Source organism: Oncorhynchus masou, chromosome 25 (genome assembly GCF_036934945.1).
Source record: "Oncorhynchus masou masou isolate Uvic2021 chromosome 25, UVic_Omas_1.1, whole genome shotgun sequence".
Lineage (NCBI taxonomy): Eukaryota > Metazoa > Chordata > Actinopteri > Salmoniformes > Salmonidae > Oncorhynchus > Oncorhynchus masou.
In genome coordinates this window covers 6,752,116-6,768,745 of record NC_088236.1, presented here as the reverse complement: position 1 = coordinate 6,768,745, position 16,630 = coordinate 6,752,116, and the positions used below count along the sequence as shown (strand labels likewise).

The window sequence follows — 16,630 nt, the reverse complement described above, 5'->3', positions numbered from 1 at the left end:
TATTCCACCTCTTTGTCAGAGAAGGAGGTAGAAGAAACCCGTTACAAATATACTATAACATACTATAATATACTATAATATACTATAATATACTATAATATAATATGTGAATCTTTACTTGAAATGCACTATGCATTATGTGGGTTAAATGCTGTAACAACACAGAATAAAACAATTATTAAACAATTAATATACTATAACATACTACATATAATATAATACACTATAATACACTATAATATAGTATAATATAATATACTATAATATAATATACTATGATATAATATACTATAACATACTACATATAATATAATATACTATAATATAATATACTATAATATACTACATATAATATAATATACTATAATATACTATATATAATATACTATAATATAATATACTATACTATAATATACTATAATATAATATACTATGATATAATATACTATGATATAATATGTGAATCTTTACTTTAAATGCACTATGCATTATGTGGGTTAAATGCTGTAACAACACAGAATAAAACAATTAATATACTATAATATAATCAAATATAATATACTATAATATCATATGTGAATCTTTACTTGAAATGCACTATGCATTATGTGGGTTAAATGCTGTAACAACACAGAATAAAACAATTATTAAAAGTCTCATGATGGTAGTGACTGTCCATTACTGCTGATCACTTATTGACCATCATTTTATTCACATTACTTTATTTTAATTAAATATTTCAGATGTTGTGTTTATTACATTAGTTTCATTTGATGACTTTATTGTTTCATTCCAAGTCATCATCTCATCTCTATAGAGCTGCTGTCTGACAAAAATCACTATTTTAGTAGTTCTTCCCAGTAAATAAGGCATACTTTTATGACTGCTGAATACCTGCTGACTACCACCTATCAATCACTTACATTATGTATTTTCAGGTAGAGATATCTCTTAAAAGCGACAGCGACTCTCTATAGCTAGTTTCCATCCAATTGGCCAGAGTTTCATGTGAATATTCAAAAATGTGTATATTATTTATAATAATATATATATCATTTATATTATATTATTTATAATAATATACACATTTTTCCAGCAGAAATGTGTTTCCATCAAATGTACTTGTTGGAAATAAAAGGTAATATATATATAGTCTGGTCCCAGGGGACTGATCTATACTCAGTACAGTAACATATATAGTCTTGTCCCAGGGGACTGATCTATACTCAGTACAGTAACATATATAGTCTGGTCCCAGGGGACTGATCTATACTCAGTACAGTAACATATATAGTCTGGTCCCAGGGGACTGATCTATACTCAATACAGTAACATATATAGTCTGGTCCCATGGGACTGATCTATACTCAGTACAGTAACATATATAGTCTGGTCCCAGTGGACTGATCTATACTCAGTACAGTAACATATATAGTCTGGTCCCAGGGAACTGATCTATACTCAGTACAGTAACATATATAGTCTGGTCCCAGGGGACTGATCTATACTCAGTACAGTAACATATATAGTCTGGTCCCAGGGGACTGATCTATACTCAGTACAGTAACATATATAGTCTGGTCCCAGGGGACTGATCTATACTCAGTACAGTAATATATATAGTCTGGTCCCAGGGGACTGATCTATACTCAGTACAGTAACATATATAGTCTGGTCCCAGGGGACTGATCTATACTCAGTACAGTAACATATATAGTCTTGTCCCAGGGGACTGATCTATACTCAGTACAGTAACATATATAGTCTGGTCCCAGGGGACTGATCTATACTCAGTACAGTAACATATATAGTCTGGTCCCAGGGGACTGATCTATACTCAGTACAGTAATATATATATATATATAGTCTGGTCCTAGGGGACTGATCTATACTCAGTACAGTAATATATATAGTCTGGTCCCAGGGGACTGATCTATACTCAGTACAGTAATATATATAGTCTGGTCCCAGGGGACTGATCTATACTCAGTACAGTAACATATATAGTCTGGTCCCAGGGGACTGATCTATACTCAGTACAGTAACATATATAGTCTGGTCCCATGGGGACTGATCTATACTCAGTACAGTAATATATATAGTCTGGTCCCAGGGGACTGATCTATACTCAGTACAGTAACATATATAGTCTGGTCCCAGAGGACTGATCTATACTCAGTACAGTAACATATATAGTCTTGTCCCAGGGGACTGATCTATACTCAGTACAGTAACATATATAGTCTGGTCCCAGGGGACTGATCTATACTCAGTACAGTAATATATATAGTCTGGTCCCAGGGGACTGATCTATACTCAGTACAGTAACATATATACACATTTTTCCAGCAGAAATGTGTTTCCATCAAATGTACTTGTTGGAAATAAAAGGCTACGAGTGATGGCATAGTGCACGTGGAATTCACCTGCAACATTTTCAAAATTACAAATTAAATGGGTTTCCATCGTATTTTCTAATTTACTGATGGTTTTCTCACAAAATTGTTGCTGTTACAGTATATAGTGAGGGTGCTTCCTCTGGTATTAGCAAGTGTCTTCTAGCCAACACCCCCAGCTAGCACAGTGGATCTGGGACGATTCCGGCCGAGAGTCAGACTCGGCCGGACGTCATTTGACCAGAGAATGGGCAGCCTTCGGCAGTATTACTTATAGCTGTCAGGATTTGGCCAGGGTTGTTCCGGGTTTTGGTCACTAGATGCCCCCATTGTGCTTTTTGACCTTATGTTTTTTCCCTTGATTCCCATTATTATTTGCACCTGTGCCTCGTTTCCCCTGATTGTATTTAAACCCTTAGTTTCCCTCAGTTCTGTGCTCTGTGTTTGTATGTTAGCACCCAGCCCTAGTTTTCTGTGTATTCTTGTCGATTCCGGTGGACGCTCTTGTGGAATTCTGTTTTTTGAGTATCTCTTGAGGCTTTTTTGTGCTATACCTACCACCTTTTGGATTTGCCATTTTGTATTGAAGGACTTCTCCTTTTTACTTTATTAAATACACCGTCTTAAGTACTGCTGTGTCTGCCTCATCTTCTGGGTTTTGCTGACTTTTCGTGGCTCAGTTGGTTAAGTGACTGTTTCTCACTCCGGAGACCCAGGTTCGTAACCGGGTCCTGACAATAGCTAGGATGTGGGGATTGAGCTCGGCCCGATTCCGGTGTGAGTTATCTGGCCCAAATGTATTACTTGGGTGCCGGGCCGATTGTGGCGACTCTCTGGCAGATGATTACATGAGCTGCTTTATATAATTAACATATAATTATTTATTTATTTTTCCTAATTTGTTTCTGTGAGTCCTGTGTAGTATTTTAGTATTTTGATACCTTGTGCAAGGCAATTGATCAGCTTTAAAAACCTTATGTCACGACTTCTGCCGAAGTCGTTGCCTCTCGTTGTTCGGGCGGTGCTCGGCGTTCGACGTCACCGGTCTTCCAGCCATCATTGATCCTTTTTTCATTTTCCATTGGTTTTGTCTTGTCTTCCCACACACCTGTTTTCAATCCCATTCATTACCTGTTGTGTATTTAACCCTCTGTTTCCCCTCATGTCTTTGTCAGAGATTGTTTTATTGTCAGTGTAGTTTGATGTTGTATAGGTGCGCGTCGGGTCCTCGTACCCATGTTTATGTACATTTTAGTGTAATGGAGCATACTATATGGACTTTATTAAAAGACTCCATTTTACACTCTGTTTGACTCTCCTGCGCCTGACTTCCCTGCCACCTATACGCCTATGCCTGACACCTTATTGGATGGGGCCTCTTAAGTGGTGCAGCTGTCTAAGACACTACATCGCAGTACAAACTGCGTTTCTACAGATGCTGGTTTAAGACCCATGAGGCGACCGGGAGACCCATGAGGCGACCGGGAGACCCATGAGGCGACGCATCAATTGACACAGTATCGTCCGATTTAGGGGAGGGTTTGGCCGGCAGGGATTTCCTTGTCCCATTACGCTGTAGCGACTCCAGGCGCATGCACGGTCACCAGGTGTATGGGGTTCCCCCAGAGACAAAATGTTTGTTTTTTTGTGGATGGGTACAATTTAAAAAAAATTATAATAGTAATATTTAAAATGACTAAATCGGGTCATTTTGTCATTCATTTTCATTCCGGGCCAAGTCAATCAGTTCCGGCCTCTCGAAGAGGGACGCTCTGGGCCGATTCCTCATTGCTAGCTGATTCCTCATTGCTTGCTGTGACGCTAGCTGTTGGCTAGAGCGCACATATAGCCACTGGTGTAAAGTACTTAAAAAATACTTGAAAGTACTACTTAAATACTTGAAAGTATTACTTAAGTAGTTTTTTGGGGGTATCTGTACTTTTTATATGTTTGATAACTTTTACTTCACTACATTCCTAAAGAAAAGTATGTACTTTTTCCTCCCTACATTTTCTCTGACACCCAAAAGTACTCGTTACATTTTGAATGCTGAGCAGGACAGGTAAGTTGTCTAAGTCACACACTTATCAAGAGAACATCCCTACCTGGTCATCCCTACTGCCTCTGATCTGGAGGACTCACTAAACACACGCGCTTCATTTGTAGCGGGAGGACCACACATGTCCATCGCATAACTTCCAAGTTTAATTCGATGTGATTGTTACACCGAAATTTCTCAAATAAATAATTTGACTCACAAAAAGATCCCACCTTGTCTAGCGTATTTCGTTTTGTAGACGTTTGGAAGGTTTACAGAAAAAAATGTTTCCATTAGACCTGTCATAAAAAAAAATTGTATCCGACATGTACTTTTCGCGCATAAAAATGTTGGATAATTAATATTGAAAGATCGCGCTTTCTTCTCTCTTCCATAACAGGCGTAACAAAGACCAAGTGGATGCGCAATGGATTATGGTCATCGTAGTTAATTACCACATTTTATGCGCGAAACTATGTAGAATGTTGGACTGTTGGAAACTACAACTCCCTACTACATCTGATGTATCTATGTAGACAGACTGTGCGATGTGTACATTGAGCTCCAAGAAAAAATCTAACATGGAATTCAAATAATTTAACCAACGTCGGTCAATTAGTTGTTTAAAAGCCAAAAGATAAGCGAAATATATGTTAATTGCTCCAGCGTTACAATAAAATGAATTGTTTAAAACAATAACGTGCATAAAGTGTGCTGTCACATACTTTCTCTCAGATTCAACCCCATTCCCTGTCGTCTGATTGATCTGGTCCCCAAGACCCTGGCTCTAACGTCCAGGCAACGCTACGTGAAAAAAAGAGTCATAACTATATTGTAAGTACCGTGTCCAGTAGGGGTCAGTGTTTGAAAGGAACTTGAAAAAAAGCACCGAAACCATGGAGAAATCTGTGGAATATAGGTGACACCAATTGATGTGGTCACCGTGTGGGGATAAATGGAGGTAGGTCGGAAAAAAGAAAGTGGAACATATTATACATGAATATGGAGTGGGGGATTGCACAAACCTTTTGGAAGATCCGTTGTAGATGGAGGATCGTACAATAACCTTTGTGAGAGGAAGGGAAGTGAACGGGAAGAGAGTGAGGGTGAATTCATTGTAATGGCAGGTGCAATTGTAACTATAACTTTAGACCGTACCCTCACGCGAACCAGGGACCCTCTGCACACATCAACAACAGTCACCTTACCCATCGCAAGGGGAACCACTACTTCAAGGTCTCAGAGCGAGTGACGTCACCGATTGAAACGCAATTTAGCGCGCACCACCGCTAACTAGCTAGCCGTTTCACATCCATTACACAATGATAACCACCGATAAGGAGCTGAGTGTAGTAGAGGGAAGCTGTGGGGTGTGGTAGAGAGGGTTGGCGCCAAGTGCAAAAATTGGAATACGTGCTGTCGTAGCTCAGAGAAGGAACCTGATGAGAGTATGGATGTTTAAATTACCTCGATACCGGTGCCCCCCCCCGCACACTGACTCTGTACCGGTAACCCCCCCCCCTGTATATAGCCTAGCTATTGTTATTTTACTGCTGCTCTTTAATTATTCTTTTATTTTTTATCTTTTACTTTTATTTTGTATTTTCTTAAAACTGCATTGTTGGTTAAGGACATGTAAGTAAGCATTTCACTGTAAGGTCTACAGCTGTTGCATTCAGCGCATGTGACAAATACAATTTGATTTGATTTAGTACCTGAGGTGAAGACCGCTGAGTTTGGGGCCTCATCCCAAGCATGTAAAGGAGGATTCTGGCCCAGTGGGAGTGAGATTGGTGGAGAGAATGGATCCTGTCATTTTGGCTGATCCATATGTGCTGTCAGGTTAGGTGGAGAAGAGGTTGGGGACTGTTGAGTTGGTGAGAGTAACTGATTTATTGTGGAGTAGTGATGAGTAGTGATAGTGTGTTTCTTCAGTCCAGAGGGAGCAGGCGCTTCAGATCATGTGATTAGGGAATGTGACTTGCTTTGCTCTTCGGAACAGGGCACCATTGAAAAATGCAGTGTGTCAAATCAAATCAAATTTTATTTGTCACATACACATGGTTAGCAGATGTTAATGCGAGTGTAGCGAAATGCTTGTGCTTCCAGTTCCGACAATGCAGTAATAACCAACAAGTAATCTAACTAACAATTCCAAAACTACTACCTTATACACACAAGTGTAAGGGGATAAAGAATATGTACATAAATATATATGAATGAGTGATGGTACAGAGCAGCATAGGCAAGATACAGTAGATGATATCGAGTACAGTATATACATATGAGATGAGTATGTAAACAAAGTGGCATAGTTAAAGTGGCTAGTGATACATGTATTACATAAAGATGCAGTAGATGATATAGAGTACAGTATATACGTATACATATGAGATGAATAATGTAAACATTATATTAGGTAGCATTGTTTAAAGTGGCTAGTGATATATTTTACATCATTTCCCATCAATTACCATTATTAAAGTGGCTGGAGTTGAGTCAGTGTGTTGGCAGCAGCCACTCAATGTTATTGGTGGCTGTTTAACATTTACATTTAAGTCATTTGGCAGACGCTCTTATCCAGAGCGACTTACAAATTGGTGAATTCACCTTATGACATCCAACAGCCTGATGGCCTTGAGATAGAAGCTGTTTTTCAGTCTCTCGGCCCCAGCTTTGATACACCTGTACTGACCTCGCCTTCTGGATGATAGCGGGGTGAACAGGCAGTGACTCGGATGGTTGTTGTCCTTGATGATCTTTATGGCCTTCCTGTAACATTGGGTGGTGTAGGTGTCCTGGAGGGCAGGTAGTTTGCCTCCGGGGATGCGTTGTGCAGACCTCACTACCCTCTGGAGAGCCTTACGGTTGTGGGCGGAGCAGTTGCCGTACCAGGCGGTGATACAGCCCACCAGGATGCTCTCGATTGTGCATCTGTAGAAGTTTGTGAGTGCTTTTGGTGACAAGCCAAATTTCTTCAGCCTCCTGAGGTTGAAGAGGCGCTGCTGCACCATCTTCACGATGCTGTCTGTGTGGGTGGACCAATTCAGTTTGTCTGTGATGTGTATGTCGAGGAACTTAAAACTTTACTACCCTCTCCACTACTGTTCCATCGATGTGGATAGGGGGATGTTCCCTCTGCTGTTTCCTGAAGTCCACAATCATCTCTTTAGTTTTGTTGACATTGAGTGTGAGGTTATTTTCCTGACACCACACTCCGAGGGCCCTCACCTCCTCCCTGTAGGCCGTCTCGTCGTTGTTGGTAATCAAGCCTACCACTGTTGTGTCGTCCGCAAACTTGATGATTGAGTTGGAGGCGTGCGTGGCCACACAGTCGTGGGTGAACAGGGAGTACAGGAGAGGGCTCAGAACGCACCCTTGTGGGGCCCCAGTGTTGAGGATTAGCGGGGTGGAGATGTTGTTGCCTACCCTCACCACCTGGAGGCGGCCCGTCAGGAAGTCCAGTACCCAGTTGCACAGGGCGGGGTCGAGACCCAGGGTCTCGAGCTTGATGACGAGCTTGGAGGGTACTATGGTGTTAAATGCCGAGCTGTAGTCGATGAACAGCATTCTCACATAGGTATTCCTCTTGTCCAGATGGGTTAGGGCAGTGTGCAGTGTGGTTGAGATTGCATCGTCTGTGGACCTATTTGGGCGGTAAGCAAATTGGAGTGGGTCTAGGGTGTCAGGTAGGGTGGAGGTGATATGGTCCTTGACTAGTCTCTCAAAGCACTTCATGATGACGGAAGTGAGTGCTACGGGGCGGTAGTCGTTTAGCTCAGTTACCTTAGCTTTCTTGGGAACAGGAACAATGGTGGCCCTCTTGAAGCATGTGGGAACAGCAGACTGGTATAAGGATTGATTGAATATGTCCGTAAACACACCAGCCAGCTGGTCTGCACATGCTCTGAGGGCGCGGCTCGGGATGCCGTATGGGCCTGCAGCCTTGCGAGGGTTAACACGTTTAAATGTTTTACTCACCTCGGCTGCAGTGAAGGAGAGTCCGCATGTTTTCGTTGCAGGCCGTGTCAGTGGCACTGTATTGTCCTCAAAGCGGGCAAAAAAGTTATTTAGTCTGCCTGGGAGCAAGACATCCTGGTCCGTGACTGGGCTGGTTTTCTTTTTGTAATCCATGATTGACTGTAGACCATGCCACATACCTCTTGTGTCTGAGCCGTTGAATTGAGATTCTACTTTGTCTCTATACTGACGCTTAGCTTGTTTGATTGCCTTGCGGAGGGAATAGCTGCACTGTTTGTATTCAGTCATGTTTCCGGTCACCTTGCCCTGATTAAAAGCAGTGGTTCACGCTTTCAGTTTCACGCAAATGCTGCCATCAATCCACGGTTTCTGGTTTGGGAATGTTTTAATCGTTGCTATGGGAACGACATCTTCAACGCACGTTCTAATGAACTCACACACCGAATCAGCATAATCGTCAATGTTGTTGTCTGACGCAATACAAAACATATCCCAGTCCACGTGATGGAAGCAGTCTTGGAGTGTGGAATCAGATTGGTCGGACCAGCGTTGGTCAGACCTCAGCGCGGGAGCTTCTTGTTTTAGTTTCTGTCTGTAGGCAGGGATCAACAAAATGGAGTCGTGGACTCGAAAGGAGGGCGGGGCAGGGCCTTATATGCGTTGCGGAAGTTAGAATAGCAATGATCCAAGGTTTTGCCAGCCCTGGTTGCGCAATCGATATGCTGATACAATTTAGGGAGTCTTGTTTTCAGATTAGCCTTGTTAAAATCCACAGCTACAATGAATGCAGCCTCAGGATGTATGGATTCCAGTTTGCAAAGAGTCAAATAAAGTTCATTCAGAGCCATCGATGTGTCTGCTTGGGGGGGGAATATATACGGCTGTGATTATAATCGAAGAGAATTCTCTTGGTAGATAATACGGTCTGCATTTGATTGTGAGGAATTCTAAATCAAGTGAACAGAAGGATTTGAGTTCCTGTATGTTTTTGTGATCACACCACGTCTTGTTAGCCATAAGGCATACGCCCCCGCCCCTCTTCTTACCAGAAAGATATTTGGTTCGGCGCGATGCGTGGAGAAACCAGCAGGCTGCACCGACTCCGATAGCGTCTCTCCAGTGAGCCATGTTTCCATGAAGCAAAGAACGTTAGTCTCTGATGTCCCTCTGGAATGCTACCCTTGCTCGGATTTCATCAACCTTGTTGTCAAGATACTGGACATTGGCGAGAAGAATGCTAGGGAGTGGTGCACGATGTGCCCGTCTCCGGAGTCTGACCAGAAGACCGCCTCGTTTCCAGTGTGTCTGTGACGCCCGCCGTTTGGTGCAATGCAGACCCAGTGGAGTGCATGGGGAAACGGAGAAGACATGGTCAGTCCTGCTGAGTTTTGATGTAGAGTCTTTCCCCGACAAGATCAAGTTAGGAAGTGTAAGTTATTGTGTGAGAGCTTTTGTTCAAAAAATACTATGGTGTTTTAGGTGTCAAGTTTATGGGCATTTTGCATTGCAGCAGTGTGTAGGAGGGAGAATCCAAGATGTGAGTAGTGTGAACAGTTGCAGTGGGTGTTGAGTGGTAGTATTATGGCCTCTCGGACTGTTGATTACATAGGGTTAAATAGTGGAATGGGCTGTGGGTTTTTTAGAGGGCTAATAGTTGTCACGGAAATTTTCCTCCTTTTCTTTTTTCCTAGTTTTCTATTACCGTATCCAGAATTTAATGTCGTCAGACCGTGAATGGCCTCACACACCAGTACAGTAGGTGGCAGTGTATGCGCCTAAATTGGACGCGATCCGCCAAAACAAATCCTAAAGAAGAAAAAATCAGTGTGATGGCGCATTTTGCAACGGTTTAAAAAAAACACGTGATCAAACGAAACTTCGGACGTCATTGATCACGTCGTAATGTTGTTTTGAAACGAGCATCAGTATATTATTTCGGCTCAGTAATCCGCTGAAAACTGCATCAGGGCTCCGGTATCAATCGTCCCATCACTACTGTAGAAAGCATTGGAATCAACATGGGTCAGCATCCCTGCGCAACGCTTTCAACACTTTGTAAATTCCATGTTCTGCCGAATTGAGGCTGTTCTGAGGGCAAAAGGGGGTGCAACTCAATATTAGGAAGATGTTCCTAATGTTTTGTACAGTCGGTGTAGGTGTCATTCAGTTTGTTTGTGCGTGCACGTGTGTGAATGCGTGTTTTGTGCTTTCTAATGTCGTGTGGGTGTTGTGTGTCCACGTGTTTATGTACACGGGGTGTGTAATTTGTGTAGGCTAAAAGTTTGTTGACAGTCCAAGAGGGGTTGTTTGTGTTAGATTACGGGGGTGTAGGTCTATTCCTGGGCACATGAACCCGATCAGGCCCGAAGCTGCTACTCATTTATCTGATCGTCATTAATCTGCATGTCCACCGCTTTGTATTTCGCCTCAAAATGAGGTGTTTTAGCATTTTATTTTCAGGACGATCAGAGCTACAAGTAGAACACAACGTTGTTTGACATTAACAGTTTCATTCGGGAGTTTTATTGACAAAGCATGCATAAGAGCTGTAACAATGCACATCATCTATTGGCCTACTGATAATGAATTACAAAACGGGTATAACACCGGACACCATTCACCTTTCAGTACTATTCCTGTTATTTGTAACATGAATAGGGAGGATAGTGATTTTTTTTTTTTTAATGGTTGTGAATTTTTTTTTTTTTTGTATTTATCTTTGTGCTAATGGGACCTCATAAATAAAGGTGACATAAGTAAACCATTGAACCTAGTTCCACTGTAGGCTACTATAGGCGGCATACAGGTACAATCATTCATGGTGGAAATATTTACTGGTCAGATGGTACATGGCAGGTTTGCATGGGGACAGTTTGGAGACACAGCAAAGTGGACGTTGTACCTACAGACCTTTGTGTCCCCAGTCGCCCCCCCCCAATTACATCACACAGATTCTGCACTTTCATCTCCAAGAATAGCAATCATTTGTAACATGTGTAATATGGGAGGTTGGATTTCCATATAACTAAGAAAACATTTAATCTGACCAGTAGTGTGTACTGAGAGACCACTGTGTGACAGACAGACTCAAAAGAGAAAGAGTGAGAGAGGTTAGCTAATGATTGACAACTGAAAAATTCCACAAAAGTATAAAGAAGCCCTGTGTCTCTCTGCTCTTGGGCTCAATCGCTAGATCCCCTCTTTCATCCATCCCTCCGTCCGTGAGTCTTACCTCCCATCATGCAGTTGTTGGCTGTCTGCAGCCTGTTGGTGCTGCTGTGTGTATTAGCCCGGTCTCAGAATCAGATCTGTACCATCTTCACAGAGGCCAAGAAAGATGGATTCAAAGCTATGTGAGTAAATCTATGTGAGTAAATCTATGTGAGTAACTCTATGTGAGTAACTCTACGTGAGTAAATCTATGTGAGTAACTCTACGTGAGTAAATCTACGTGAGTAAATCTACGTGAGTAAATCTACGTGAGTAAATCTACGTGAGTAAATCTATGTGAGTAAATCTACGTGAGTAAATCTACGTGAGTAACTCTACGTGAGTAAATCTACGTGAGTAAATCTATGTGAGTAACTCTATGTGAGTAAATCTATGTGAGTAAATCTATGTGAGTAACTCTATGTGAGTAAATCTACGTGAGTAACTCTATGTGAGTAAATCTACGTGAGTAAATCTATGTGAGTAACTCTATGTGAGTAAATCTATGTGAGTAAATCTATGTGAGTAACTCTATGTGAGTAAATCTATGTGAGTAACTCTATGTGAGTAAATCTATGTGAGTAAATCTATGTGAGTAAATCTATGTGAGTAAATCTATGTGAGTAACTCTATGTGAGTAAATCTATGTGAGTAAATCTATGTGAGTAACTCTACGTGAGTAAATCTATGTGAGTAAATCTACGTGAGTAACTCTATGTGAGCAAATCTATGTGAGTAACTCTATGTGAGTAACTCTATGTGAGTAAATCTACGTGAGTAACTCTACGTGAGTAACTCTATGTGAGTAAATCTATGTGAGTAAATCTATGTGAGTAACTCTATGTGAGTAAATCTACCTGAGTAAATCTACGTGAGTAAATCTTTGTGAGTAACTCTACGTGAGTAAATCTACGTGAGTAAATCTATGTGAGTAACTCTACGTGAGTAAATCTTTGTGAGTAACTCTATGTGAGTAAATCTACGTGAGTAAATCTATGTGAGTAACTCTACGTGAGTAAATCTATGTGAGTAAATCTACGTGAGTAACTCTACGTGAGTAACTCTTTGTGAGTAAAGCTATAAAAAGTTTTTATTTAATCACTGCTCTAGATTCTTTAACCACTTAATACTTTTTTTACGTGGATTTGATTTGTCCTTTTTTGTTAATCTGGAACTTCTCTGCTATGGCTGATTTAAAATGAACTGGGTTTTAACAGCAGCGGAGTGTAAATATTTTGGTGAAGTGTCAGAATCTCACTGTGTGTGTGTGTGTGTGTGTGTGTGTGTGTGTGTGTGTGTGTGTGTGTGTGTGTGTGTGTGTGTGTGTGCATTCATGCTGTGTGTGTTTGTGTGCATGCTGTGTGTGTTTGTGTGTGTGTGTGCATGCTGTGTGTGTGCATGCTGTGTGTGTGCATTCTGTGTGTGTGTGTGTGCATGCTGTGTGTGTGTGTGTGTGTGTGTGTGTGTGTGTGTGTGTGTGTGTGTGTGTGTGTGTGTGTGTGTGTGTGTGTGTGTGTGTTTGCCTATCTATCTGGGACATTTGGTTTCACCTTTGAAATTTTTAAACTTGTCGGCTGGAGTTTGACTGTTATCTATTGCCGGGTAAGGAGAGTTGTGACAGGTGTTGTGTGTGTGTGTGTGTGTGTAGGGCACTAGTAGGGCTGGCTCAGAACCTTCCAGATAGTTTGTTGGATGATGTGGTGCCCCTGGTCGCGGAAGCCTTCACCATGGGCATCCAATGCTGCTCAGACGAACCCCTAGAAGACTGCAACAGGGACGTGGTGAGAGACCCCAACCACACCTCCTCATCCCTAACTGACACATGCCAATCACATTGATGTGCCCAGCCCAGCCAGAGGTAGGGGCCAGATGTAAAGGTAGGTAGGGGACAGGGATAGAGGGTCGGGAGGGGGGCCAGAGGTGGTAGGTAGGGAGGGGAGGGGCCAGAGTTAGGGGACAGGGAGGAGAAGGGCCAGCCTGGCCAGTGGTAAGGAGGGGAGGGGCCACCCCGGTCAGTGGTAGGGAGGGGAGGGGCCAACCCGGTCAGTTGTAGGGAGGGGAGGGGCCACCCCAGTCAGTTGTAGGGAGGGGAGGGGCCACCCCGGTCAGTTGTAGGAAGGGGAGGGGCCAGCACGGCCAGTGGTAGGGAGGGGAGAAACCACTCCGGCCAGTTGTAAGGAGGGGAGGGGCCATCCCGGTCAGTTGTAGGGAGGGGAGGGGCCAGCACGGCCAGTGGTAGGGAGGGGAGGGGCCACCCCGGCCAGTTGTAGGGGGAGGTCCAGCGGTAGGAGGTTGGGAGGGGCCAGAGTTAGGGGACAGGGAAGAGGAGGGGCCAGCACGGCCAGTGGTAAGGAGGGGAGGGGCCACCCCGGTCAGTTGTAGGGAGGGGAGGGGCCAGCACGGCCAGTGGTAAGGAGGGGAGGGGCCAACCCGGTCAGTTGTAGAGAGGGGAGGGGCCAGCACGGCCAGTGGTAGGGAGGGGAGGGGCCAGCACGGCCAGTTGTAGGGAGGGGAGGGGAGGGGCCAGCACGGCCAGTGGTAGGGAGGGGAGGGGCCACCCCGGCCAGTTGTAGGGAGGGGAGGGGCCAGCACGGCCAGTGGTAGGGGGGAGGGGCCACCCTGGTCAGTTGTAGGGGGAGGTCCAGCGGTAGGAGGTTGGGAGGGGAGGGGTCAGCACAGCTAGTAGTAGGGGCCAGAGTAGGGAGGGGAGGGGCCAGCCCGGCCAGCAGTAGGTGCCAAAGGTAGGGAGGGGAGGGGCCAGATTAGGGAGGAGGTAGGGAGGGACTTGCCCAGCCAGATGGAGGGGCCAGAGGTATGGAGGTGAGGGGCCAGCCTGTCCATTGGTAGGCAGGGGAGGGACCAGAGGTAGGGGTTTGTATGCAATTGGGCATTAGTTGGCTGATGTTTTTAGTCAAGGTTCAGAAGTTGAACTTTTTTGTTTTAACCCTTACTTGGCACACCTGATTTAATTAGTCAAAGGCTCGATGATTAGTTAAAATCAAATCAAGCTTTATTTATACAGCGCATTTCAGACATGGAACGCAACGCAATGTGTTTCACAGGGGAAAAAACTATAAAAAACAATGAAGATAAAAGCAGAAAAATGTACTACACTACAAACATAAGTTGACAAAAACTGAATGACTAAAAAGCACCATAAGGAAAAGCAAAGCTAAAAAGGTGTGTTTTAAGATCTCAGTTTTGGCCCCCCTCAGGTTCTCTGGCAGGATATTCCAGAGGCTGGGGGCATAGTAACTAAAGGCTGGGGGCATAGTAACTAAAGGCTGGGGGCATAGTAACTAAAGGCTGGGGGGCATAGTAACTAAAGGCTGGGGGGCATAGTAACTAAAGGCTGGGGGCATAGTAACTAGAGGCTGGGGGCATAGTAACTACATGATGGGGGCATAGTAGGATAGGATAAGTAATCCTTCTCACCCCCCTTAAATGATTTAGATGCACTATTGTAAAGTGGCTGTTCCACTGGATGTCAGAAGGTGAATTCACCAATTTGTAAGTCGCTCTGGATAAGAGCGTCTGCTAAATGACTTAAATGTAAATGTAAATGTAATAGTAACTAAAGGCTGGGGGCATAGTAACTAAAGGCTGGGGGGCATAGTAACTAAAGGCTGGGGGGCATAGTAACTAAAGGCTGGGGGCATAGTAACTAAAGGCTGGGGGCATAGTAACTAAATGCGGGGGGCATAGTAACTAAAGGATGGGGGCATAGTAACTACATGATGGGGGCATAGTAACTAAATGCTGGGGGCATAGTAACTAAATGCTGGGGGCATAGTAACTAAAGGATGGGGGCATAGTAACTAAAGGATGGGGGCATAGTAACTAGAGGCTGGGGGCATAGTAACTAAAGGCTGGGGGCATAGTAACTAAATGCTGGGGGCATAGTAACTAAAGGATGGGGGCATAGTAACTAAAGGATGGGGGCATAGTAACTAGAGGCTGGGGGCATAGTAACTAAAGGCTGGGGGCATAGTAACTAAAGGCTGTCTCTCCATGTCTCTTGGTCCTGGGCTTTGGGATAATTAAAAGGCCAGAGGACCTGAGGGACCTACTGGGTACAGAACTTAAAAGCATGTCTGACATGTATTGTGGTGGTAATGTGTGCTCTCCTTCTGGTCTTGGACAGACCCGTGCTGCAGCATTCTGTATGTTTTGCAGTTGACCAATGGCTTTCTTGGGTAGACCAGGCAGGAACGCATTACAGTAGTCAAACCTGAATGTAATAAAGACATGGATGACGTCTGCACCTTGGCAATAGTAACTAGTAACTGAAGTTTGCAGTACCTCAGGTGGTAAAAAATATGTTTTGGTCACATTCTTAACGTATGATTCGAAAATTTAGTTTAGAATCTAAAATAACACCTAGGTTTTTTTACCTGGTGTTTTGTCTTTGTGAATTAAAATGTGCATCCAGATTCTCTCACTGGGCTTTGGTTCCAACAATTAGTACCTCGGTCTTGTCTTCCAAAAAAAAAAAAAAAAATGCTTAAGTTGTGATATCACTTCCCTGAGCATGTCTGTGTCATCAGGTCTTGCTTTTGACTGATACCTAGCCTAATGTTGGTTATCTTATCTCTGAAATATGCAGCAAACTCATCACATTTAGATGTGGAGGAAGGTTCACATACAGTGGGGAGAACAAGAATTTGATACACTGCTGATTTGCAGGTTTTCCTACTTACAAAGCATGTAGAGGTCTGTAATTTTTTTTAATCATAGGTACACTTCAACTGTGAGAGACAGAATCTAAAACAAAAATCCAGAAAATCACATTGTATGATTTTTAAGTAATTAATTTGCATTTTATTGCATGACATAAGTATTTGATACATCAGAAAATCAGAACTTAATATTTGGTACAGAATCCTCTGTTTGCAATTACAAAGATCATACGTTTCCTGTAGTTCTTGACCAGGTTTACACACACTGCAGCAGGGATTTTGGCCCACTCCTCCATACAAACTTTCTCCAGATCCTTCAGGTTTCG

The 16,630-nt window shown here is 43.2% G+C and overlaps 2 protein-coding genes across 2 annotated transcripts in view; both read left to right on the top strand.

Moving 5' to 3' along the window:
- Window positions 1–16,630, top strand: part of LOC135513724 (anthrax toxin receptor 2-like) — a 1,178,227-nt gene that overhangs the window by 1,001,439 nt on the left and 160,158 nt on the right. The window lies entirely within an intron of this gene.
- LOC135513719 (albumin 2-like) overlaps window positions 11,467–16,630 on the top strand; it is a 30,060-nt gene continuing 24,896 nt past the window's right edge. The window contains exons 1-2 of the mRNA XM_064936603.1: window positions 11,467–11,768; window positions 13,274–13,406. Coding sequence (XP_064792675.1) covers window positions 11,656–11,768; window positions 13,274–13,406 — 246 coding nt within the window. The 5' untranslated portion in view covers window positions 11,467–11,655. The remainder of the gene's footprint in view (window positions 11,769–13,273; window positions 13,407–16,630) is intronic.